This window comes from Chenopodium album, chromosome 2 (genome assembly GCF_948465745.1).
Source record: "Chenopodium album chromosome 2, dcCheAlbu1.1, whole genome shotgun sequence".
Classification (NCBI taxonomy): domain Eukaryota; kingdom Viridiplantae; phylum Streptophyta; class Magnoliopsida; order Caryophyllales; family Amaranthaceae; genus Chenopodium; species Chenopodium album.
Genome location: NC_137835.1, coordinates 17750849 through 17773361, shown reverse-complemented (window position 1 = coordinate 17773361; position 22513 = coordinate 17750849). Strand labels below are relative to the sequence as shown.

General features: G+C 33.1%; 2 protein-coding genes across 2 annotated transcripts; both read right to left on the bottom strand.

Annotated features, from left to right (window-relative positions):
* Positions 1 to 2228: 2228 nt before the first annotated feature.
* Positions 2229 to 4155, bottom strand: LOC145596968 (syntaxin-125-like). Its single transcript, XM_081653159.1, has 2 exons — positions 3366 to 4155; positions 2229 to 2770 (listed from the first exon to the last, which is right to left on the bottom strand). Exons 1-2 carry the CDS (start codon positions 3930 to 3932, stop codon positions 2453 to 2455), a joined length of 885 nt encoding a protein of 294 aa, XP_081509285.1. The 5' UTR covers positions 3933 to 4155; the 3' UTR covers positions 2229 to 2452.
* Positions 4156 to 10870: 6715 nt separating this feature from the next.
* LOC145596962 (syntaxin-121-like) lies at positions 10871 to 16785 on the bottom strand. The gene is made up of 2 exons (XM_081653153.1): positions 15804 to 16785; positions 10871 to 11412 (listed from the first exon to the last, which is right to left on the bottom strand). Exons 1-2 carry the CDS (start codon positions 16380 to 16382, stop codon positions 11095 to 11097), a joined length of 897 nt encoding a protein of 298 aa, XP_081509279.1. The 5' UTR covers positions 16383 to 16785; the 3' UTR covers positions 10871 to 11094.
* Between the last annotated feature and the right edge of the window lie 5728 nt (positions 16786 to 22513).

The window sequence follows — 22513 nt, the reverse complement described above, 5'->3', positions numbered from 1 at the left end:
AATCAAGCCTCAAACTCAAACTCAACCACCACAAAAGCAACCACCATTGCCACCCACCACTCACGCCACCACGACCACCGCCCATACCACTACAACCACTGCACCAAGGCACCAAATTGTTTTTGAGGCCGAAATCCCAAAAGAACCAACAACAATCATCAACCATCGGACCAACAACAATCATCAGCCATCGGATAAACAATCCACCACCTTCCCACGTCGGCGGGAGGGTGGTGATTTTCATTTAAATCCGGCAACCAGCACAACCGACGCCCAAAACCGGTCACCCAGAACGGTAACCGGTTTCCAGCGTCGGTTGACCATGGTAACCTACGCTGGAAACCGGTTACCGTCCCGGGTGACCGGTTTTGGGTGCCGATTGACCACGGTAAACCGACATCCAAAACCATTTACCGTCTCGGGTGACCGATTTTGCACGCCGATTGACCATGGTGAGCGCCGGAGATTATTAAAAACAAGAACTGAGCAAAGTGACGAACTGGTTTTTCAATTTTGACCACCGTGATGCCGGTTCATCACCTCCAATCCTCACCGTTGTTGTCCTTCCACGTCCGGCCACCACTTCTCTTCACCTCTGATGTACAACCTCAATTTGAGGTTGATGGTGGTTTGGATGTGGTATTGTGATGAGAGAGAAAAAAAATAAAAGAGAAAGAGGAAGATGGGGTGGGGGTATAGTAAGGGTATTGGTGTCCATTCACCTTAAATGTTGGCGATTTTGATAAAAATTGTTGGCGGTATTTAACACCCCCCTTACTCTAAACCCTTAAAAAGGTCTGCGCTATCCAATAATTGGACGATCATATAAAGACTCAATCCATTTATTTATTATTATTAGACGGATCTATCCGTTTAATAACTATGACGGCCTTAACGGGTCATAAGGGATCCATAGAATTGTTTTCTCTCAGATTAGTGAGATATCCATTGAAGCGCACTCAACGTTCTCCATTGAAGCGCAGTTGGCGTTCTCCGTTGAATCTAGTTCTTGTATCCCCATTGTAGCAACTTCTGAGGTAAGTTGTTTGTATTTGTTATCATCATATCAAATATCTCTGAAATTATGAGATCGATAATTGAATCAAATATCCCTATAATTATGAATCAAATTTGGCTGTTAATGTATTGCACAACACTTTAATGTTAGGATTTAACTATGAAATCAGAGCTCTTTTCCCTCCTGCCCTGCCTCAGGGACGGGCCTGATTGTAGGACAGAAGTATGAAAATGAACCTTTCCTCCTCAGGCCCTAGGCGGCTTCTCCTGTTTGCCTAGCTCAGAGATGATTACTCGAATAACTTGATTACTCGATGAATTCGATTACTCGAATAACTTGATTACTCGATGAATTCGATTACTTGGCTGATTATGTTTTTTTTCTGTGGTTATGACTATCTAAAATAAGTTTGGATGTTTGCATTTTTGTGTTAGAAGAATTAGACTTTGTTGCTGGCATACAGAATTTGAGATGAGGCTATTGACACACAACATGCTATCTTCAAACATTAAAGGGGTAACAGACGGGTTCCCTTTAAAGATAGAGGCGGAGAAGGTGGTGGAGAAAGAGGTCGATATGAATACAGATTTCCTTAAGAACATCTTCACCAAGATCGAGTGGAAGCCCTTTGTTGAAGCTGCCAAGACCCTGGGATATTCTGAATTGCCTGAAGATGTTGATCCTTCTCTACTTGACTCTCAAGATTTTCTCACCAAGTTCCACCATGCGCTCCTTGAGATTCACCTTGAAGAAGGCGCTCTTGTTTGCCCTGAAACTGGCCGTAAGTTCCCTGTTAGTAAAGGTATCCCTAACATGCTTCTTCATGAGGATGAAGTCTGATAATTTAGGATTTTATTGACTTGTTTGTTAGTCGTTTGCTGGTACTCGAATGGTTTGTAGAAGAGAATGATAAGCTCGGGACTAGTTCTGCTGAGCTTGTTCTGTTTTTATTTATTGGGATGAATTGTCACAATGAAGTTGTAGATTTTACTGGAAATCTTAATGCAAGTTTTTGGTCTATTTTCTACTGTGAAGCTTGTGCATTGTTTTCTTTTCTATACTTCAAGATGGCCACATCTAATTTTAATCTTGTTATCTCTGCTCCCATGTTTGTAATGTTTAATTGAACATGATCGTGTTGATTTTAGCGGGATGGGTGGCTAGTACATGGCACCACAGAACTTGCTTACATTCCGGTTTCAAATTCATTACCTTTTTACTCTTATTTAAATGAATCTGTAGTAGTATATTATACATATATCTGATCAAAATTCAATCCTGGTGCTCTCTTTGAAATACATTACTTATCTACAATAATATTAGCAAATCAAACATGTAATGGTGAAAAAATAAGGGGATTTGTAACAGATGAAGGGTACTGTAGAAAATTAGGCTTCAATCTCTATGTCTAGAAGCTCATGACCTGCATAGGAACTACTTGGACCACGGACGTAATGAGAGGACAATAACCAGTATGATGATGAGCAGCAAAATTATGGCAAAGCAAGTCCATTTTCGGGTATTCTTCTGGGATTTTCTAGCTTGCTGCAGTTGGGTTGTTCCCCTCCGCACAAAGGAATTAGCCCTGCCAACATTGGTCTCAATGTCGTCTATTTGCTCCCCTTGATGCTGAACCAAAACTGCTATGTCGAGAAATATCTGATGTAGTTCCATCAAGCTTCTTTCTATGTCTTTAACAGCATCGTGTCTCTCTTGAATCTCAGCAATTGTATCTAGTATCTGTCCTCTGCCCTGCATTCACATCACAATGATTTTGTTCACACATTAAGCCATACATAGCTTCTAAAACAATACTAGTTATAGTAATTTATTTTGGCAATGATGATGATGAGTTTGGAATTGAACCGGTTTTTAGTTTTTCACTCTATTATTTTTGCACCCTGAAGACTTGCTCAGTTCTTTTAATGGTTCGTGACTTTGAACTAAGGCGCTCTAAGTTCAATTTAAAAATTCCTATACAAGTATCTACTTTCTATTTTTCTAAACATTCACTCTTTCACAATACATTTCTTAAATGATAAATATTCAAATTAGATTTCTTATTTCCCCATACGTCTTAAATGAGATGTATTTATCCTAATGGTTATTGTGTATAGAGGTTCTTAGATCTGAAGCATATGAATTTTTTTAATTTTATGCTCAGCAATTTGCATGTCACAATTTTTTTGTCCTCTGCGCTCCGTTTTAATGTTAAGGGATTTTTTTTTTTTTTTTTTTTTTTTTTTTTTTTTTTTTTTTTCCTGATTCCATGCATTTGATTTGTGGACATTCATATATTTATATGCAGAACATAGTATAGAAAAAAAGTGGTTATGACAGAACGAACCTGCTGTTGAATGGCCTTCTGCAGGAAGGTTTCGCTCTCTCCGCTGCTAATCAGCAAATCAACTGTCTTCTCATCTGGATTCTCCCCTGTCACAGTATAATACCTCCTCCCAACTGTCTCTTTATACTCTTCGTTAATCTTCGCTCTCAGCTCCTGAAACTCATCCATCTTGTCTTTAAGTTTCTTCCCTAGACCCCCAACAACCGATGTCCTAGTCCGGTCTGTTGTGCTTCCTGGACCGCAATCTGGCAGGCTACGACTTGCAACATTCGACTTGTCTAGGGCCTGAAGGCACTCCTTGATGTGTTTCGCCTTCTTCATTGTCTGGTTCACATCCTGGTCCATCCTTGACCGGATTGCCTTCACTACACCAGATTTGTGTGCTGTCTTGCTCTCCTCATGCGCTGCCCTCAGTTTGTTGTGGAGCTCCTCTATTTCCTTCAAATCCTCCTCAATCTTCGCCACATCTTCAAAGAACTTCTCCAGGTTTGCACCAACATCCCCCATCTCTATGTCACCGGAACCATTCTTCCGGTGCTGGGAGAAACTCGATAGTAAGTCGTTCATTGTCGCTCTTAACAAAAAAACTTTAATTTAGTCTATGATTACAGGGTCGTTTTGGGAGAAACCACAATTTTTTTCTCTCCTCACCTGTTTGATTTAAAAAAAGGGAGGAGTTTGATGCATTTAGAAGATATATTGTCGTCAAACTTGGGTTTACAGATAGAATATTCAACTACTAAAACTTCCAGAAAGATATGTAAAGTCAATATATGAAAATTTGTTAGGAAATTTATACTATTTCGGATTATTATTAATGCTGAATATCTTAGACATGTAATCAAACGAGTATAAGAAAGTGGGAGGAAGTAACGCAGGATTTTCTTGATTTTGCTTTGCAATGAAGAATTTACTACTTTGTATGTAATTTTCTTATTCTTATTTTGGCTTTTACACGTCTTTGACCTTAATATATAACAATACTTGGTATTTTTTTTTCTCTCAAAGTGTATAAATAGTTGTTTGGAATAAGTCTTTTTAGACATCATTTAATTGTATGACCAATTTGGTAGGATTCCCCTGTTTCATAATTTGAATGTAAATAAAATAAAGAAAAATTACAACAACGTGTTGAAGTAAGCTATATATGTCTGCCAGTTTCATTTTCAGAATGTGAATGGGTTACTTCGGAATACTTTATTAATTAAAATTAGGTTATAACCCATGTTACTTCCTCTATTAGTTCACTTTAATCATCATTTGATAAATACATGATGATACATGATGGTACTTAAAACTTGCAATCTTGACCCGACCCAAATGACCCGATTTGTGATCTGAAATTGATCCGAAAACGTAAACCCAAAATTGACCCGATACCCAAATTGACCTGACCCAAAATTTACCCGATACCCGAAGCGACCCACATCACGAAATGACCCGACCTGATTTTGACCCGAATTAATTGACCGAACAGACTCGAAACCCGAAGTGACCCGAACTATACCCGAAATGACCCAACCCAAAATTAACAAATACTCAAAATGACCTAACTGATTTAGGGTTTAATTACTTTACCCGAATAAACACTTATCGAAAATAACCTAAATTAAACAATATAGTGTTGTGTGTATAATATTATTGAAATGTTGGTGTAGTTTATTACTCGTGATTCATAATGACTTCCATTTGACTAGGAACACTGGTTTTTGTTATTGTTATTATTTACTATTACTCTTAGCTTCTTTTATGAGTTACATACTTACATTGAATTTTTTTCCCACTATTCACTTTATCTAATTTGAATTATTGATCAATTAATCAATAATAGTGATCATACATATGAAACAATACAGTCTTGTGTATATAGTACTGTTGGAATTGTTAATGAATATATCATTAATATTCAATTGTTATATTTATACTTATTGTTGATTATAATATATTATTGGTTCTTTCAAAAAAAAATAATATATTATTGGTCAAATTTCTACATCGACATAGACGAAAATTGACCTGACCTAAATAGACCTGAACCGATTACAACCCAACCCTAATTTGACTCGACCTGATAATTGGACCCAAAGAATGACCTGACCCGAATGGACCTGGCCCAAACTCAACCTGACCCAAACTCGATCCGAATTGTTGACTCGATACCTGACCCGACTCGAATTACCATTGACCAGAACCCGATCCGAAACCAGAATTGGCCCGACCCGAATATCGATTGATCCAAAATTGACTCGACCCGAATGACCCGTTTGTCAGGTCTGATACTCATAGTTAAGTTGAAAATTTTACACTACACCCCGGTGTAGCTTCTGCTACCTACACCCCCCCTCCCCAAGTGACGTCATTTTGCACATATAATATTTCAAAACTGAACATATTTTATTAATAGTTGTAAATGAACATACAATTATTTATAATTGAACATTTAATTAAGGATCATTATTATAGATGAAAAATGTATAAAATTTATAATTTTGTACTTGTTATTGAAATTTTTTGAAGGTAGCACACACTCCTTATTGTAATTGTAAGAATCATTTCCATGAAAACTACAACATAGCACACACTCTTATTGAAATTCCTTATTAAAATTGTTAAAATAACTAATTCATGATATAATTGGGTGCTTTAATTAGTAGTATAAAAATGAACTTTTAAGTATATGCACATATTCATTTTAAAATTAATGCATTTACTTGTTGATCATGAATAAGAACGAAAATGAACATTTATCAATACGTAAATTAACATTTATATATATTGAAAATGAACATTTATCAATACGTAAATTAACATTTATATATATTGAAAATGAACATTTATCAATACGTAAATTAACATTTATCATCTATTAAAATGTGAATGACGTTATACTAACATATAAATGAACATTTAACAAAATGAAAATGAACATTCATAAAAATAAAAAAAAAATTAAAGAAATAATAATAATAATAATAAAAATAACTGCGAACTATAATCTTTGTTTCTCTTCTCTGAAACGGTTTCCTTGGCTCTGAAAACAAAATTGAAGAATGTACAGATATAATTTATTAGTTCTTCAATAAAAATTGCTAAGATTATAGTATAATACTTACATTGATGTACATTACTATATATGTAAATGAACATTATGAATTTCATATATGATCAAAAGATTTCATAGTATGCATAAGTCAGTTTCTCAACTCACATGAATGAATATTTATGCATTTCATAAATGTGCATAACGTATCATAAAAATGAACATTTTTTATTTTGGCATATAAAGTCAAATATAAACTCAAATAGATTCAAATATACAAATGAACATTTATAATTCAGTATATGTTCATCTATTACCTCGGAATTGTAGAAATGTTAACATCTATACCATAAGTTTTAATATCTTTTAAAAGTTCTTGATCTACAATAGGAGATTTTTACAATGACTATGTAGTAATATATAAATAAATATTTGTATTAATCATTTATTAACATGTGAACATGTGAATGATTGTATACTAATATATAAATGAACATTTATCAAAATGAAAATGAACATTTATAATTTTTTTTTTTTAAAAAAAAAAAAAAAAACCACTACGAACTAATTTAATTAATGCTTACTTTTCTCCAGATTTTTTTTGATGTTCTTCTCCGAAGCTATTTCCTTCGTACTGCAATTAAAAAAATGAAATATTTCATACTCAAAATTCAAAATGTACTTGTTCAAATTACTAGTTTTAAAACTAAAAATAGTAAATGTTCCTGTAGCATAATTGCAACAATAAATTATAAAAATTAGGGTTTATACTCTTTTTCGAATTAAATATGAACAAAATCACTTACTCCTTTGAATTTCGACCTTGATTTGTTGAATTATGTAGCAGTTGAACAGCTTTTTTGGATAATTTGTCGCAAAGTTTGTTGAAAATTTTGGATTAGAAAATGCTGAAAATGGGTGTAGAGAGAGAAAATGCTGAAAATGGGTGAGGAGAGAGAAAGTGAAAAAAGATAAATGGTGGTTTGATTTTTACTGTACAATTGCAGAAAGTGGGTATTATGAGGGAGATTGTTAAACGCATCGTTTAGAGGGGGGTGTAGGGTGTGGTACCTACACTAGGGTCTAGTGTATACCAATTATAGTTAAGTAGGGTTGTTGTTAGCAGGCCCGACTCTTAACCGGTTTATCCTCATACACGTAACAGGGCCCCCAAAAATTAGGGGTCCATAATTGCTTAAAAAAATCGCTGACATATATTTAAAAAAAAAAAAAAAAAATCTACTTTACCCATCCATTCATCTTCTTCCCGTAAAAACCTCTATTTGGAAACCAAAACCCAAAAAATCTTCAATTCAATCTTTCATCTTTGACTACTGCCTTTTAATTTCCCAAACAAAATTAAATTCGCTCAATAATTATCTCTCCTAAACGGCTAATTTCCCTAATTATCTCCAATTTACTTAATTTTTTCTCTATTTTTTAGGCAAAATTGAAGAGCAATTTATACTCATATCGGAATCAATGACAATTCAATTTATATTAACGGACAAATTTTTATTTATTTATACCAATTTCAAGATCAAGCAATACCCACAAAAAAATATTACAATCTTCAGTTTTCTTTCAATTTTTACTCAATTCAAAAGGGGGAAAAAACGTAATTGGAAGCACTCAAAAGTCTGGCGAATTGTTCTTGTTCGGTGGATCTGGAGTAGTGGAGTGCAGATGTTGATTACTTGATTAAAGATCAGGTTGTATCTATCTAATTTTTTATTTTTATTTTTTTTGTTATTTTAATTTATGCATAATTTTTTTTATTTCTGCAATATAAATTGATTGTTGTTTTTTTAATTATGGCTCCTAAAATTAGGAAATATGATTCTGATTGTGAAAAACGTAAAAAAAAATGAAAGAAATGAAGAATTGACTCAATCTCTAAGGGGTGCTCTTGATAAGTTTATTGTAAAAGAACCCCAGGTTTCAGTGGAAAATAATATAAATAGCAATGATGATATGAATGATTCAATTTTGAATGATGGTACTTTGAATGATAATACTGTTGGTATTGATGATGATATTTTGGCTTTATAATTTGTAGTACTGTACTAAAAAAAATTTTCTTTTTATAATAATAATATTTTTATCCTTTTATAAATAGTCCTTTAAAAATTTAAGGGCCCAATTTTTATAATTAGAACAGGGCCATCAAATTGCCGGAGACGGCCCTGGTTGTTAGAATTGTCTTGATAGATATTTCAAAATACCATTGTTAATTAGGGATAAAGTTTTTTTAAAAAAATATTTCAAAAAATATTTCAACTATGGAGTACATAATTAATTATATTAGTATTAAGGGTTAAAATTATAATGTTGATAAGCATGCAAGTAAATATGAAACAACTAAAAAAAAAAAGCAGAGCAAATATATTGTAATATAAAAATATGTTGGTTGAGATTTGGGATTTTGAAGAGATTTGTAATTTAGAGAGCTTTTACCTTATTTATGTTCTTTAAAAAAAAAAAGTATATATTTGTATTTTTTTATATTAGGTCTACTAGGTAAATGTATTTTTTAAAAGGAAATTTTGTCTAAAATCACCCGTCAAATATTATTATTTTGTCAAAAATCACCCACTTAAAAATATGTTGCCTAGAACCACCCAAAAACAAAATTTAGTTATATAAGACCACATGGCTCAACTTTTCAGCCTTAACTTCAAACTTTGGCGTTGACCCAGGTCACGTGATCAAGCACGTGACTTTTAATGACCCCCCTCCCCTTTTCTTTTTATTTCCCCTTCGAATCTTTTGGCTTTCCTCTCTCTGTTCTCTCTTCTCCTTTGTTCTCTTAAACCTCCATTGTTAGCCCTTGAGTTCTATAAATTATTATCTCCCATTGTTGAATGGCAACATCCTTCCATAAACCAAATTTTTTAATTTCGATCAATCAGGTGGTTTTTGAAGTTGTTATTTTATGTAATTGAGCAAATTAGAGTTTGTTGGTTGATTGAAATTGTGCGATTTTCAGGTGAAATGTCTCAATCTCCAACAAACACTAAGTACGGTTGTGGCGTCCCAATTTCTAGGTTGAGGTCCTAGACTCATGAGAACCCCCCGGGAGAAGATTTGATGCTTGCAAATTTTACAACCCAGATACAAACCAGAATAGTTGCAAATTCTTTCATTGGTTGATGAGGATATGACAAATTGGCAACGAGATGCACTAAACCTAATTCTATTTGACAAACAGCTTCTAAAAGGAGAAGTTAGTGTTCTGCAAACAAAGATTGTGTTGTGTAGAGAATGAGAAGAAGAGGTTGAAGGAAGAACTTGACAAATTGAAGCTGAAGTTGAAGAAAAAAAGGAACGAATCTGGTGACAACATAGGAATGACTGTTAGTTTGTGTTGTGATGTCTATGCTGCTTAGTGTTATCATGGTAAAATTAGTGGTCTAATCTAGTTTAATTGGGTAGGCAATAGTTTGTATTAAGGTTGTTTTACCACTTAAATATAGTGGCCTAAACTCGTTCTCTTGTACTACTTTGTATTTGTTAGATGAATTAATAAAGTAATGAAATGGTTTATGGTTTGTCATAATAATTTGCACTTTCTTCATTGCACTAAATATAATAACTTGAATGCAAATGTTGTCATACATAACACACATGAAACTGAAACATGTTCAAAAGGTTGTCCTATCTTAAAATACTTAGTACATCATGAGTTAGAGGCTTGTGATGGTTGAAATGTGCAGCTTTCTTGAGAGCTTTTAATTGAGGTTGAAGGTTGTGCAGAAGTCTTCTGTTTTTTTTGATCACTTTCTTTTAGGAACAGGTGCTGGTCCTAAACAACCAGGTTGCTGCTCACTTGTTTTTGCACCCTTAGAAGACTGCAGTTGGCCTCTTCTTTATACCAGTTCATGCTGCTGCTGCTGTTTGAGTTATGGCTTGAGCTGTTGCTGTTGAAGTTGGTTGCAAGGAGCTTGAAGCTGGAACTGGTGTTGTTGTTGCTACACTTGTTGTTGCTGCTATGGTGGTGGTTGTTGTAGGAGATGCTCACTTCTTTGGTCTTCAAAAAAACGTACCTTGTTTTTTGCACTATCTCCCATTTGGTCAAAAGTAGAAAAAAAACTACCTTTTTAATCTTCAATTCAGTATTTAAACTCCCCGCAATTAATCGATTCACCGTTCACAATTAAGAAGGATGTCCAATCCTTACTGCAATTTGCAAAAGGTTTAATGCATGGAGAACAGACAGAGGATCCTTCATGCTAATTTTATGGAATATACTAAGAACAAATCAATTACGGAGTTATTTTTTGGGGAAGGGTAAGGGGATCCTTCATGCTCAAGGATATTAAACCCCTAACATCAAAGTTAGAAGAAAATTTCCTTATCACTAGGCCAACAGAATGTTGCAAGCAAACAATAAGGGTATTTACAGATGAGGATCAAATACTAAAACGTCCCAATTGAGCCAAACAGAGGGAACTACTCCAAAATCTAGATTAACGCAAGCTTTGTTTCTCTTCATCTTGGAAACAAGATTGACTTCATGCCTGATCAAAATTGAGCTCCCAAAATTCTTAATTACAATGACAAAAGACGGTAAAAAAAAAAAAAAAAAAAAATCAAGCGAAGATATGCATAGCTACAAAGTGTACGAGATGGCATTTCAAGATCCTGTGATCCTCCATCCAAAACCAATGTCGCGGAATGACTAGTGAGTTATTTTTTCCATGGCTTTAAAGAGAGAACAATAATTAATATGATGATGAGAAGTATAATGATGGCAAAGCAAGTCCATTTTCGAGTATTCTTCTGGTGTTTCCTAGCAGTATGCAGTTGCTCAGTTCCTCCCCTAACAAAGGAAGAAGCTCTACCAACATTAGCCTGGATGTCATCTAACTGCTCACCTTGATACTGAACCAACACTGCCATATCAAGAAATGTCTGGTGTAGTTCCATTAAGTTTCTTTCGATATCTTTGACAGCATCGTGCCTCTCTTGGATCTCAGCAATCGTATCTAGAATTTGTCCTCGGCCCTGCAGTTGCACAAGAAAGACTTCATGCATCAGCTCAAATTTCTCCTTAATAAAAGATACAGTTGCACTAAAGCAAATTCACATGACAGTCCACACTATATAAATTATAGCATTCAGGGTATATATAACAAGATTTGTATGGGAGCATTGGTGCATTGCTGTATGCATTATGCCACTTAATCGATATCTTTAAAAAAACTATGTAACCAAATGTTTAAGCACTTAACAGGAGATATATATTAACACTTCTGATGTAAAGGTTAGTGAGAAAAGGACCTAATTGAGGAGAAACTTTTTTTCAAAATTTACTTGATGTTATATCTATTGTACAGGTTCACCCAATTAGCATAGAAATCGAACCAAATCAATGCAATTACTCCTTCCGTTTCATAGTGAACTCTGCATTTTTGGTCAGGCACTGAGATTAGTTGTAGTGATTGAGCATAGGAAAAGGCAATAATATGATTTCTATCTTGCAATTATAAGAACATGTGAAATTGGTTTGGGAACAATTCGAAATAGTAGATGAATGGAGTATCTTGTTTCACCTAAATTGCATTCTTCAAGTATAAACCTGAATGAATAAGAAGAATTGAAACTTAACAGAATTATAAACCACGTCTTGAATGGTAAATTCTACGGTCCTAGCTATCCTCAGGAAAAGAGTTGACCTTCAACATTTGTGCAAATCAATACAGGAAAATCTAAATGACTTCCATTCAGTTCTCTAGTTAGAAATCCAAACAAAGTTATCAAAGATCTAAAAAACTTTCATTTGAATATTTTATAGAAATTTACATTTTCTTGGAAGATTCAAATATGTAAACAAGAGCATTTAACTTAGATTAGTGTAAACTAGTAGATATTACACAAACTTTGAGTTATTGTATACTGTATTTGTATTAGCTCTTAAACTTTTTCTGGGAGTCTGAGTGTTGTCCGTAGCATCTGCTACAACACGACTCAATCGTATTGATTACTGCTTCGCCCTATTAATTTCAGTTACAGTACGATAACTCTCGACCAATTACAACTATAATGATGAGTACCAAGGATCATTAAAATGTCTCAATTTTACTACAGTTCTTCCACTCCATATTAATAATGTTAGAAAGTTTCTTCCTGAGTTTCCATTGCCTACATCAAGGGAGAATGTATTCTGCTTTTTTACTTCTGGCTCTGAGAATCCTTCCAAACCAGTAGACAAATTGGAAACATTCAAAATTCTAAGGTTGTCTTTTACGGACTTCTAACCACTACAAGAACCACTACCATACCAAAACTACTACGAAGTGCTTCCAACTTACCACGAATGATGTAACTATGTCTAACCTCAGCTACCTAAAAACTTTAAAAGATACAGAGTATTGCCAAAAAGACCCTATAATAATAAATCTCTACGGTTTCAGACTTTCAAGATAAGTGCTACCAAGTTCATGTCACAGATAAGATAAATTCAGTTAAAGGTCAGTATGTTCAATACGGAAAATTAAAGAGAAAATGATTAAAACTAAACATCAAAAAGTAAAATGGCCCCATGACTTCATTAGAGTGAATCGAAGGGATGCTTCATTGTGCATACAGAGCTTGAACTAAACTGTGTACGGACTACTACGGAATAAATAAAATGAGTAATGTACATCATTCAACCACAAGTTTTACCTTACCAAATTCTTAATAAACATACTCCTTTGTCCTCAAATAATTGTCATGTAAACTATTTTAGTCAGTTTTTAAATAATTGCCCAGTCACTTTAAACATAATATTTCACTTATCCAACCAATCCATCCATAAGATGACGGCCCCACTACTAACTATCCCACTCTCTTGAGTCATCATTCTTTTTTGGGTTTTTTTTTTTAAGTTATGCGTAGGTTTTTGAGTTTCTAAAGTGTGTCCATGATATTTCAAAATTACAAGTTGTGCCCTTCAACTTATATTGTTTATTCAATCGTATCCTCAGACGTTAACTCGATGTTAGTAATTTCAAAAACATTGGAAGTAATAAAAAACGGATGAGAAAAAAGAAAAAAAAAATTACACTGAGAGCTTGAAATATCAAAAATTGCTTTTAGAAGAAAGAAGAAAAGATGTGAAAATGTGGAAAAAATGCTTAATGCTAATCCCCTTACTTAAAATTTAACCCAATTTAGGCGTAAAATTTCTCTCTAAAACGGGATAATTAACACTTAACACAATTACTCACGTTTGTGTTAATGTTAGAGGGTACCATTAAATAAACACATTAAGTTGGAGGACACATCTTGTAATTTTGAAAAAGCATGAGCACACCTTAGAAACTTTACGAGGTATACATTTCATGTAATGTAAAGCCCTTTACTAACTCTTTCCCCTTAATTAAATTTTACTCCATGTATTCTTTATTTTCCAAAAATTTACATAGAAGATATATTTATCAATTATCTATAATATTATTAAAATTCATGGGGACAACATGCTAACGACATGTGTCACTCATATGCCACATATGCACTATATGTCATCCTATATTCCTATGTGTCATCCCTTTTCTCTCGCCATATTGAATTGTATTAATGTTTAATTTTTTTTAACAAAAACTTTTCATTAGTCTAACTTTAATGCTATATAATATTTTTTTTGACGGGATGCTATATAATATAATAGTGTTTAATTTGATTGAAAAACTTTTCATATTGACCTCTTATTACATTTTCATTTAGTTATTAATATTGTTCAATATTAACTCTTCTAAATTAATTTAATCAAACCTATAATATATGATAATATGGGGCATCGCCCGGGTCAATAACTAATTTTCACTTAAAATGTGTGTAGTGTGCCAAAACCTAAGAGCTCAATAGTTTGATGGAGGATGGATGGATTATTAAACACCTACAATTAAGACGATGGGTGGATGGAAGTCTAGATATTACTCCGTATTATCTAATAACAAAAAAATCCATTTCCCTTGTAAACTACATTCATGGACAAAATAATACATAGTAGGCGGCAATTAATATTTGGCTCAATCTATATACTATTATCATTCTCTCCGTCTTACGACTAGTGTGTAGCCCGGACGTTGCATTAGATTGTTACCTTAATTATTCCTTTGATTATATGTACTAGCATATCATATCATCACTAATATATAAAGCTGAACTTTTAGCCAATACGAGACATTAACACTTGACGTCCCAATTTTTCGCCAAGTGTCACACCACGCGATAATTAATAACTAAAATTACATGTAGGATTTATTAGAATATATTTTTTATGGAATACGATAAAAAAAAAAAAAAAAAAAAAAAAAAAAAGTTGGATAGATTCCATAAGTTAAAAAAGTAATTTTAGAGTTTTATTTTTAATAAAATTTGGATAAATTAGTACATACAAAAGTTATTTTAGAGTTTTGTATCAATAAAACTTTTGGTTTAGAATTTTATTTTCAATAAAATACCAATATTATACATATAATCATTCAATTAATTCTTAACATGCAACCGAACTTTTCTTAGATATTCGGAGAAAATGAAAAGAGATCACAACTTTAGTCTTTAGATGACCGTTCTTTTTTGGTTGTACATTATTGATAGCCATAAACGGACAAGTGATTATTAATCCATGAGTAGAATATTCAAATAGCAAATGTATTTTAGTTAAAATAAAAAATAAAAAAAATTAGTTTAAAATTCTATAAAGTATAAATAATTCGGGCATCACACGGGGCACACAACTAGTTTATAATATGGTGGATAATTGGCTTAAATGGTTAAATAGTCATGTTTCTTAGAAGATGCTGGGACGTTTCTAAGAATGCCTATAGGTTAGGTGTCATATGATCGATTTTCATCACTCGCCTTTATAGCTCTCTAAACACCAAAAAAATAGATATCTAGTAATTCAACTAAACACCGACTCTTACTTTCTCTAAGTAAGATTCTATTAAAAGCTTGTGCATAATCTTAAAAGACATTTTATATGTAACGAAAGAATACTACATTCACGCCGTAAAAAAAAAAAGAATACTACATTCTCAATATTAATTCATTCATTTTTAATCCTACTTTGATGACACTCACAAGAAAAATAGCTCATATAAGTTCAAATATCAGTAATTGTACACTAATTTCAAAGATAATGAATCACATAGAGATACCTTGAATGAATAATTAGAGAAAGTGATTAACAACTACGAGTCAAAGAAATTCACATGTCCACATTGATCCAGAAATACATTATTCTACATTAAATATTCATATCTACCACATGATCAATCATTCATCCCAATTATCAAATCTCCCTATTCATATTATTCATCAAAATCACAACCTTTCACCACAAAACTAATTTAAAAAACAATACATAAACAAAAAAAAAACAAAATTAAAAATCAGAAAAAACAAACCTGTTGTTGAATAGCCTTTTGCAGAAAATTCTCACTTTCACCAGTACTAATCAACAAATCAACAGTCTTTTCATCAGGATTTTCACCAGTAACAGTAAAAAACCTTCTTTCAACAGTCTCCCTATATTCCCCACTAATTTTCTCCCTTAACTCCTGAAATTCATCCATTTTCTCCTTCAATTTCTTTCTTAACCCATTAACAACCGAAGTTCTCGTCCGGTCCGCTGAACTCCCCGGACCACACCCGGCTATACTCCGGTTCGCAGCATTAGACCGGTCCAACGCTTCCAACCTTACTTTGATCATTTTAGCCTTCTTCAATGCAACCCCAACATCGCGGTCCATTCTAGACCGGAGGTCTTTAACTGAACCGGCAGTGTGGGCCGTTTTGGTTTCTTCATGGGATGATCTTAGTTTTTTATGGACTTCTTCAATCTCCTTTAAGTCATCTTTGATAGTCTCGACGTCGTCGAAGAACTTGTCGAGGTTTACGCCTGGGTTAGGGGTGGGTGAACCCATCTCTAAGTCACCCGGGTTTTCTCTGAACCGGGAGAATGAGCTTGTAATAAGATTGTTCATTTTTTTTTATGGATTATTTTTTGGTTTAGGGTTTTTTGTGGAGTTTGATTTGTAAATGGAGATGAATTTAAATGTAAAAGTGGAGTTGGATTTGGTTGATTAGTTGAATTGTCAAAGTTGGAGGTACAGAAAAAGAAGATGGATGAAGGAGTATGTAATACTAGTTCAAGAGGATGAAGTCAATGGGAAGGAGAAGACTTTGACTAAATTGGGGAGTTTGGATTATAATAATACAAGCAGAGACGATTGATGTATGGTTTTGGCTGCCAATTGGAGTTACTCCGTATTTGCTAGATGCGGTTGCAGAACTAGTACTACTACTAAAAGATGGGAAAGGGAAGAACCGATGAAGCATCTAGGAAAGTGACGTCTAGCCGTAAAGCTTGGGGTAATATCGTAAGGCTACCGCTTAGGTATGAGGAATTCTTGGACTCTTAACCGATATAAAGTCATTCTACGGCTATTTCACCAAATGTCACTGAGTACTTTAAAATTTCACCAAATGTCATCGGGTTTTTCAAAATTCACCAAATGTCACTGACAAACATTATATTATCAAGACGTGCCATTAATGAGGTATGGCCGTTAACTATCCGTTACAATAATTCTTAATTCACCAAATGTCACTGAATACTTTTGATTTTTCATAAAATGACATTATTTATATAAATTATTACACAATATACCTATGACTTAATGAGTTATAACGCCTAGTTAATTAGTTTCACCTTTTTTGAATTTTTTTGGGGTAAAATAGCCGTTACACCCAATTTGTTGTATAAATTTGAATGCACAGCTAAATTGTTATGCCATTCTAGTTTTTAAATATTAGAAGTCAACAGTGTTGAATAATTTAGAGTATTTGAGACAAATTGCATGGTATTTAATTATTTGCTTATAAAATGGTGCTACAATTAATTAAACTAGTAATAAGAGCAAACAAAGGATTAGTAAACTCCATTAACGCAATTCGATTGAACGCGAGATGAGGGTAAAACTCATTGAATTACCACCCGATCAGGTTATCACCACTTGACCGGGCGCGTATGCGAGGTTGAGAAAATCTGCTCCGTCACTCGATCACTCTAAATTATTCAACACTGTGGACTTCTAATGTTCAAAAACTATAATGACATAACAATTTAGTTGTGCATTCAAATTTATACAACAAATTGGGTGTAACGACTATTTTACCCCAAAAAAAATTCAAAAAGGGTGAAATTAACTAGCCGTTATAACTCATTAGGTCATAGGTATATTGTGTAATAATTTATATAAAAAATGACATTTCATGAAAAATCAAAAATAGTCAGTGGCATTTGGTGAATTAAGAATTATAGTAACGGATAGTTAACGGTCATACCTCAATAATGGCACGCCATGACAATATAATGTTTGTCAGTGGCATTTGGTGAATTTTGAAAAACCCGATGTCATTTGGTGAATTTTTAAAGTATTCAGTGGCATTTGGTGAAATAGCCGATGATTCTAATAAGGGCATAATGTGCATTTACTTTTACTGTACTTGAAAAAATGATGTCATAACACATGGTATTTCTGTATTTCATTGTACTTTCAATAGTATCACTATCATACCAACCACCTTATTTAGTGATACCGACAAACGTAAAAATGTTATGTTGGTATTGATATGATTTGTTGACTTGTTGGTATCATGTGAAATATCAACGTGTGATGTTATGATTTGTTGACTTGTTCGTATCATGTGAAATACCAACGTGTGTTGTTATAACTCTAACAATTAGAGTCCAAGAATTCCTCGCTTAGTATTGGTACATACTTCGTAAGGAATATTACATAACCTTGCGGGCGTGCGGTATGAACCAATACATACTATCTAGGTTTAGTTTATGAGTTTATTTGTGTAATATTTCGTGCTCTATAGTACTTTGATTTTTTAATTTGACCAAACTTAAAGTTAAAATATAAAATTTTCAATTTCACAAAATTTTAAATGAGATGTAATTAGATACTTTTTAATATAAAATTTTCAAATATAAAGTTTACATAGTTTGTAAGTTATGAAACTGAAAAAATTCAAAGATAATTAAAGGCAAATCAAAAGATAAGATATGATTTAATCTAATATATATAAATAAAGTAGGCACTTTTGGAGAGTATTTGGAGCGCCATGTAAATAAAGGTATTATTTTAACCAATAAGAAATTAGATTTCTATTTTATTTTAGAATTAAAAAATTCACTCGCTAGCTAGATAAAAGTGACGAATTAGATTTGACATATCTCCGATTTTAATGCCACGTAGATTAAAATCAACAAATCAAATTATTATCATGGAAAAAAAATAAAAATTCAATTATATAGATGTAGGGAATAACTTCAAGCCTTTAAAATCCCACTAGCTTGAACCCCACTGTGATCATACACTAAAGTACGGTGGCGTCCAAAAGGGGAGAAGATAGAGCAAAAGAGTCGCCAACAAGTCTTTAAGGAACTTGTAAACCGTTCACGAGGTGAAGGTTACACCCCTTAACGATCCAAGAGATCGTCAACTCCATAAGGTCATGAACCAAATAAGGGTTCGGGGATGATGGTACAAATCCAACCTAAAAGAGATTGAATCTGCCCTAATAATAGGCCTCTACTTTATTCTGCTCGTATTCATGTGCGCTTTCTGACTAACATACAATCAATAGGATTAACCCTAAACCTGTTTAATCTATGTTGGTTGAATTTAATGCACAAATAAACTATTATTGGCGATCACTTGAATTATAATCACAATTAACCCTAAACAAGATTATTAATTATCTTATTAAGCGTGGTTGCAAGTACAAATTCCCTTTAAACATGCAATAAAGGTGATCAAGCAAATAACAATAAAATAATAATGATATGCATATCAAGCAACATAATAAATAATCATCATCATTAATAACAATAATATCAATCATAAATCATAATCAAAACCATGTTAAAGCAAAGCAAGATCCTAGGCATGATACTAACAAGATTAATAACAAACCCTAGCATGTCACTAAGCATTAAAAATTAAACCTCTAATCCTAACATGATACTAACATGAGTAAATATTAGGAAGAAAATAAAAGGCATCATAGAAATCATATTTAATATTAAAATTTCCCTAGACATGATACTAGGAAGATCAAAACGCCCTAACATAACATTAGGAATCATAATAACAACCTAAGCATGATTTCTACATCATAATATCAATAAAAACCAATTAAAGTACTTACTTTGATGCCTCGTACCTCTTTCTAATTACAAAATACACACGTTAGTAACTTTAAGGAAAAATAAACAAACAATTAAATTAAATAATTGAAATAGAGATTTGGGACCAAACCCTCAGAAATTAAAACCTTTCACGTCTAAGGCGAAGGCAACTTCGAATATGGCTAGGTGTATCAAGATCTAATGAATGCGGAATTTTGTATTCGAAAGAGAATTTAAGAGAGATGAATGGTTAATGCTTGTTCATGAAAGTTGATGATTGTTGATGATCGTGATTGTTGATGAATGAAGAAGAGAAAATTGATGATTCTTGGTGAATCAAAACGGAGTTTTAGATACGATATTTATAGAGAAAATCATCCAAAAAAGATAATTTATCAAAACAGAGTCTGAAGACCACAAAAACACCTTGGCGCCAGCCTTGGCTCATTGGCGCCAAGACCAGTGGCTAGCGCCAGGCGCCAATGCTGGCGTCTGGCGCTAATCCTGATTCCAGACGCCAAGGCCTGGGGTTGGACGCCAAACCGGATTTTAACGCGTTTTCGAAAATCTGATAATTTTACCGTACTGGAAGATAAAATAATATAATTTCAATCAAAAATGCTATTTGATCTGATTAAAACTCTGAAGAGTCCTAATTGAATTAAGAATGATAAAACCTTCTAGAATGTTCTAGAAGACTAAAACCATTCCTAATTACATTAGGAATGATAAATTAGATTAGGCCCTCCCCTAGATCATAGGGCCGTACTTAAAACTCAAACCGGGCCCAGTTTAGTAAATTGGCCATAAATTCCTCAATATTCATCGGAATTGGGCTTATAATATATCGTTGGAAAGGTCTTTGCAAGCCCTATCCAACTACACCATTATTGGACCCATATCATGGACCAACCAAACTGGGTTGGCTGTTTTCTTAAAAAAAAGTTTTCAAAAACAGAGAGAAGAGAAAATAAAACTTTCCGCAACACTAGACCTTTCCACACTTTCGTTTCATTCGATTATGATTCGACGTGAAAGGCACTCATCACTGGGTTTGGTTTTGGGGAGACACAAATGGGTGTCTACAATAGATAAATTACATGTACACCAAAAATATAAATAAATAAATGAAATAAAAACTCACAATTCAATCCCCAAAACCCACTACGTATGAATAAAATAAAATATAGATATAAATATTAATAATAATACACTACGTATGAATGTTGGTACTTGATGGTTGTATATTCAAATAATCTAATCTAATATATATATATATATTTATAAAGGGGAGTTTTTTTCCTGAGTTTTTAGAGAGCTACGTAGGATTTAATTTTTTCATTGCGCCATGTAGGAATATAAATTTTAGTGGTAGCCAATTAAATAAGAGATTATTAATTTCTTTTAGAATTAATTAATTCAAATTCCACGTAAGCAAAATTGACGAATGATATTTTTAAGTTTAAATTAATTAAATATAAATATTATCTTTTGATATTAGAAATTTTATCCAAATATGTAACAAATCTAATATATATATATATAAAGGGGAGTTTTTTTCATGAGTTTTTAGAGAGCCACGTAGGATTTAGTTTTTTCATTGCGCCACGTAGGAATATAAATTTTAGTGGTAGCCAATTAAATAAGAGATTATTAATTTCTTTTAGAATTAATTAATTCAAATGTCATGTAAGCAAAATTGACGAATGATATTTTTAAGTTTAAATTAATTAAATATAAATATTATCTTTTGATATTAGAAATTTTATCCAAATATGTAACAAATTAGCACATAAATACAAGAAAAAAAAATTAAAAAATTTCAAACAAACCGTGCATCGCACGGGCTTCATCTAGTTATTTCTAAAGTAAGTTGTTATCAACAAAGTTGAACTGGACACGATTTTTTACATTGGCATTTGGTGCTCTCTTCTCTTTTTTTTTTTTTTTCCCCGATGGCGGGCCGGGAAAGAAGGGGGTCGTTTCCGGCGAGGGGGAAGGAAGGGTGGTTGTTTTTGGGGTGGGGCTGGGTCGGTCATCCTTTGATCGAGGAAGGGAGGCTGACTGGTTTTCGATGGGGCTGGGGGTTAGGATAGGGTGTACGGTGGGGGAAGAGGAGAGGGTAGTGGCTGATAAGGTTTTTTTTTTAAATTTTTGGGTTTTTCTAAGTTATGCCCCCAAACTTCTTCGTTTTTTAAGCTGTGCCTATACTTTTTCAAACGTCTAAGCTGTGCCCTCAACCTCACTAATTTTTATTAACAATAACCTTTGAGATTAACAATAACCTTTTTTATTATTTTATTTTATGATATTTTAATTTTTTTTTTTAAGTGTTATACCAATTAGAATGGGATATGTGTCAAATAAATAACGTCATGACACCATTGTCGATAAAATAACTTAACTTTCATTAACAGATTTGACTGTCAAAGGGTATTGTTGATAAAATATCGTGAAGTGGAGGGCACAACTTATAACTTTGAAAAAGCATGGGTACATCTTAGAAATTCAATTACTTGGGGGGTATAGCTTAGAAAAACCCTAAATTTTTTTATTTTGGACCAATCGTGTGTTGACAAGTGTCATACTTACCTGTTATAATAGGTTGTTGACTCGTTGATCGGTTGGACCTCTTGGAAGAATATGCATATCAAAGGTTGAATTATCGCTTCATCCATGTTTTTTTTAAGACAACTCTCTCTGTGTTTTACTAAACACAACACTTTTTATTTTGGCAAAAAGTTACATTCTAATAATTTTTTTTTTACATAAAATTGATTCATAAATAAAGTCATACGACATTTACGAAGAGATTTAGATCTAATGAATACATAATAATTGAATCAAATAAAAACATTTCGTAAGCAAAGCTACGATCGTTGTTGCAAATCGTGCATTCTTCATACCCTC

What these genes read in the sequence shown, in the direction of transcription:
- LOC145596968 (XM_081653159.1), bottom strand. Translation starts at nt 3,932, where the DNA reads ATGAACGACTTACTATCGAGTTTCTCCCAGCACCGGAAGAATGGTTCC. An exon ending in AGAAGGCCATTCAACAGCAG is followed by an intron (nt 2,771 to 3,365) that starts GTTCGTTCTGTC and finishes ATGTGAATGCAG; the next exon opens with GGCAGAGGACAGATACTAGA.
- LOC145596962 (XM_081653153.1), bottom strand. Translation starts at nt 16,382, where the DNA reads ATGAACAATCTTATTACAAGCTCATTCTCCCGGTTCAGAGAAAACCCG. An exon ending in AAAAGGCTATTCAACAACAG is followed by an intron (nt 11,413 to 15,803) that starts GTTTGTTTTTTC and finishes GTGCAACTGCAG; the next exon opens with GGCCGAGGACAAATTCTAGA.